We start from the raw sequence: 5,000 nt of genomic DNA on the forward strand, positions 1-5,000 counted from the left end.
ATAATAATAACAACAATAACTATAATAATAATAATAAAATAAATAAAAATTAAAAAAATATGATAATGATAATGATAAATATACTTATCACAATAATAACAATAATAATAATAATTATCATAATAATAATTATCATAATAATGACAATAATAATAATAACAATAATAATAATAATAATAATAATAATAATACAAAATAAACAATATCATCAGTTTTCTTTAGCAGAAACCCTGTGTAAGATAACAGATGAATCTTGTTAAAACAGAAATGAACACCATTAAAGATGAAGATGATGGATTTGTGTTTGTGACAATCCGCAGAAATGAAAGGTATGAGGAATGGGTGTTGTAAAACTGGTACAACACGATTAATTGCTGGAATAGAATAACTTAGAAGTATACACGTTTTTAAAGGAGACAAACTGTGACTGAAATTCCTATATAACAAATATTAGTTGGGGAAATAATGAATTCCTTTAATGAAATATTTTTTCTTTCTGTTACAAGATAATTCATCTGAAGTAAGACATATATTGATATTTTGATAAAGATTTCTCAATGCCTGTCAAAAAAAAAAAAAAAAAAAAAAAAAAAAAAAAAAAAAAAAAAATAAATAAATAAATAAATAAATAAATAAATAAATAATAAAATAAATAAAAATAAGTGGGAGAGTAAAGGTCAGTGAGTCATGTATGCAGGATTGAATCTGACATTTCAAGAGCAAATAGTTTAAATAAATGAAGGCCTATATGATTTATGGTGCCTGCTAAGTTGTTTCCTGGTTGATAGGTGTAAATCCTTTGATCATTAATAATAACTCACCTCGCTTGGTTTTGCAAAGTGTTCATCACCTCCAAGAAATGGAAGAGAGTCATCTAAGTCAGCTTCGTCCATGTCACTCTCTTCCGATGACGTTATCATTCTGAATCCTAAAATCAAAAGAAGTTGTATTGCAATCTGTTTCAATTATTTTTTTTTTTTCATGATTATTTATAAATATTTTTCAATTGGCTAGTAATGTACTTTTATTGTTCTTTAACTTGTATCTGCCATGCCAAGTCTAAAGTCATCATAACAAACCAACTCATCATGCCAGGTACAGCTATAGGCATCCCAAAACCAGAAAGATCCCGGGCCAAACGGCAGGACAGTTACCAGAAGTCACCAGAGTCAGTGACACAGAGAGATTTCTGATACCGTCATTGAGGGTTTAAGGATATCAGTTTTTCTCTTAATGAAGTCTTTACTTAATATTCATATTGGTTTTAATGTAAAATAACAAACAGCTGAGAAACATTAAAATATTTGTTGTGGTTGTATCTTTCATACCTGTCCATGAATATTAGAAAACAAAAAATGGACAATATGTAGTATAAGGTAGGGGCAGAGTTGGGTAATAAAACCTACATGAAAGGATAGAACAATACACACCAAGACAAAGTTCTTCTATGGCAATATGTGTGCAAATGCTTCCCAAGGGTGCTATACGTAAAAAAAATAATAAGATCCCCCTAATTTTGGCTGAGTCGTTCATCTTGTTTACATTGTGAGGGTGAATTCTAGACGCATATAATACCACGAGGTCTAGGGGGCGTAGTCCCCTGGCTAGGCATATATATTACCATGGGGTCCAGGGGGAATAGCCCCCTGGCTAGGTGCATATACTACCACAGGGGTCTAGGGGGTGTAGCCCCCTGGCTAGGCGCATATACTACCACGGGGATCCAGGGAAGATATACCACGGCTAGGGAATAAATACATTTGCACAAGAAACAATGCCTAGAATCAGAAAAATATCAAAATTGTTTCGAAAGTAACCCACTACCCTCTTCTACATATTGACCCAAAAAAGTTAAATGTAACAGAACTATCAGTGAAAATAGTAATAAAGGTCAACAAACCAAAAACAAAGATATTTATATCTTTGTTTTTGGTTCGTTCTTTAGAGACAGAGGGCAGGAGAACCTCTGCACTGGCACTCGGTCACACTCTCCTAAGAGATATTACCTATCTTCTATGCAGATTACTAATTAATTGTCAGGAGAATTTTTGGGGGAGGAATGGACAAAAAAATTTTACAGTGGACAACTGTGTCCAGTGAGGTATAGTCACACAATAACTGAGTTCTTCAAGCAAAGACTGTCATTACTGTAGGTCTGGCCCTTGCATCCAAGACAGAGACATGAAGCAATACATAACGATTCCATGTCAATCTTGACAGCTTATATGACAGCATACCCAATGACACTGGCTATTGAGAGACCACCTGCTCTCCATAACACGGAGCTTCCTTAATTAGAATATCATTTAAACCAGGGTCTTCAGCCTCATGCATGGGAACAAGCTGACCGATAGACTGACCGAGTATGAAAGGAACCCTTATTTAAGCCCGTTACAAGACCAAATTACAAGCCTAGTACAGGTTATAGTCGCGTAGAGAATTAGAAAATAAAATCCTATAGCACTACAAGCAGACAGTCAAAACCTACAACTATAAAAAAGGCCTATTATTTGTACGAAACCCGTGAAGTGAAGTCTGAACTGAATCAATCGAGGAAGCTGCGGTAGACACACTTATTATTTTGAGATCTTTAGACATAAATCAACTACAGTTACCATACTACCATGTATGTTCTTACTGTTTTTTTGGTCCAACGCGGTTAATTCAGTATGTTTCTCTCAGCTGATCACTGCATTGTTTTGAAATCCGTTTTATTTACATTGTCACTTTTATCCGATGCTCTTCGCTTCTGTCTTTATTTACGACTATATTATCTAATCCCCTTCCGTCATATCTTTTAGGAATAGATTTTGTGCTGAAAAGTACTCGATCGTTTATCATGATGTTTCCTTACTGTTATCGAGGATTTGTTTACGTTCTAAACGTGGGACAGAATCCTCTCCGACAACAAGATTGAAGCCCTTATCAAGCGGCGTTAGATCGGTGGACAGGATCGAAGTCCCTCGGGCAAGGCACTGGATTCCTCTCTCTCGCCGTCCTCTGTTATCGAGGATTTGTTTACATTCTGGACGTGGCATTGGATCTCCTCCTCAAGCAGGATCAGAGTCCTTCGGGATCCACGTTATACAGCATTGGATTTCCCCGCGCGGCCCCTTTCCTCTGCTCCTTCGTCCCCGCCAGCAGGAATCGGCAATAAGCGCGGAGGAAAACCCACTCGGAGGCAAGATGGCTGACTCGAGTGAGTGCTTCAACATCGGCAGCACAGTGAGTTGCGTTACGTGCTTCGATGAGGAGTTACAAGGCGAAGTTTTAGCGTTCGACTCGCACGTGAAGCTCTTGACACTGAGTATCCTTTTGAATCCCGTGGAAATCGGTGCTTTTGGGGGAGAATTTGACATGCACAGGTCATGGGTCCCCCCGTTTTTTGATGGGGATAAACATTTCCTTTTTGTTTTCCCGCAGGGAGTGTGAGGGATTGGCCCTTCGTAAACTTCCCGTTATTAACGTGTTGGTGTTGATGTTAAGCTGTCCGTTGGAGACAGTGTCGGCTTGGGGTTTGGCCAAGGAAGGGCACGGGATCGAGTTTTGGAGGATTGTTTGTGTTGTGGTAGGTCATGTAAGGTCAGGTGCGACCACTGCACGAGGCACTTGGCTCGACTGCAGAGTAATTAGTGCTTCTTCTACTTGTCAGCTTGGTATTTAGTCACTGGGCCATGCTTATGCTAGCCACACTGATGACTTTGACCCTTTTGATGAATCATTGAGTGTTGTTTTCATGATCATCAAGAGGTTCCACTCGGGCAAAATGGACGGTGTCTACAGTAGTTATATACAATGATATGGTAATATTGACAGTGATTTTTAAAGAAAATTAAGCAAATGTTGTAAGGTCACTGGCAGTGGTCTTCGAAACAGAAGTTTTTCTCAATTTTATTGGCTGTGCTCTTCTCAAATTCAAATTGAAACTTACTTTGGTCTGATGGTAGGCCTATAGTGTGATTTCCAGCATGATGTGTGTGCAGTGATGAGTGCTTTCCATGGCCATCATGTTTCAAAGTCCAGGGAGGACAGTAAAGTCCTTCTGGTACAAGCTCTGTCCTGCCAGAAAAGGTGTGCTTAAGATTTTATTGTCCTTGGCATCAGGACTGTGTCTTCTCATGTTTATCATATTTTGTTGATTGTTTTCATGCCTTTTCTTAGCTTATTTATTATTGCATTAGAAATTATTCTTACTTTGTTGTTATTCCTATTATTGCCGAGATTATACTTTCAAGCACACAGTAAAGGCCTAACACAAGATGGTATGTGTTATTTGAAACTGATAGATTGATGAATTCGATAATGGTTTTCTCCTGTGATAATTTCTGCAAATTATAAATGGTGAGGTTTTTCGGTGAAGGGATTAAACCCTTGAACACATGCGATCATGTAATTGCATTGGCCCTCCAGCAAAGGCCAACCATATACGGTTTGCCAGAATGCAGCTTTTCTTGCTTCAGTGTCTAATGATAATTAAGATTATTCAGACTATACCCATATATGGTATTACTTCCTCAAGTAGATTTGCTCAATTATTTTACCTTGTATTTTAATTTTGTAACGGAAGTGTATTGAAGAATTTCTGTCAATATATGATATGTACGTCCAATACCATTATTGCATCTTGATATTCTTGTATTGTGGTAATATGTGTAAATCTAGTTTCCAAATAATTTTCAAAATCCAGAATTTTTGTACTGTAGCTTGTAGGCTCAGATTGGCCAAATCAACTGTTTTTGGTTTGTATAGTTTTCACAAGATGGCAATCTTGAGGGTCCATTCAATCATTTTCTTAGTGGCACATTTGGTAGTTCAGATCATTCATGACATTGGTAAGTAACTAATATGCATTTATTTAGCTTGGTTGATTTAGTTATTCATTATTATGAGATATATATTTTTTTATACTTAAGATTTTGGTTTTTGCTATGAAGCAGAGAATTCAACGATTATTCATAATTATCATGGCTGTACATATATTATCTGATGAACTGCAGTGA

The 5,000-nt window shown here is 36.9% G+C and overlaps 2 protein-coding genes across 4 annotated transcripts in view; one reads left to right on the plus strand and one right to left on the minus strand.

Moving 5' to 3' along the window:
* LOC125048241 overlaps window positions 1–2,994 on the minus strand; it is a 10,400-nt gene extending 7,406 nt beyond the window's left edge. For all 3 annotated transcript variants that reach the window (XM_047646839.1, XM_047646841.1, XM_047646840.1), the window contains exons 1-2: window positions 2,639–2,994; window positions 822–928 (exon numbers count right to left, since the gene is read on the minus strand). In XM_047646839.1, coding sequence (XP_047502795.1) covers window positions 822–920 — 99 coding nt within the window. In that variant the 5' untranslated portion in view covers window positions 921–928; window positions 2,639–2,994. The remainder of the gene's footprint in view (window positions 1–821; window positions 929–2,638) is intronic.
* Window positions 2,995–3,125: 131 nt separating this feature from the next.
* Window positions 3,126–5,000, plus strand: part of LOC125048243 (protein LSM12 homolog) — an 11,562-nt gene continuing 9,687 nt past the window's right edge. The window contains exon 1 of the mRNA XM_047646842.1: window positions 3,126–3,307. Coding sequence (XP_047502798.1) covers window positions 3,187–3,307 — 121 coding nt within the window. The 5' untranslated portion in view covers window positions 3,126–3,186. The remainder of the gene's footprint in view (window positions 3,308–5,000) is intronic.

Source organism: Penaeus chinensis, chromosome 43, assembly GCF_019202785.1.
Source record: "Penaeus chinensis breed Huanghai No. 1 chromosome 43, ASM1920278v2, whole genome shotgun sequence".
Classification (NCBI taxonomy): domain Eukaryota; kingdom Metazoa; phylum Arthropoda; class Malacostraca; order Decapoda; family Penaeidae; genus Penaeus; species Penaeus chinensis.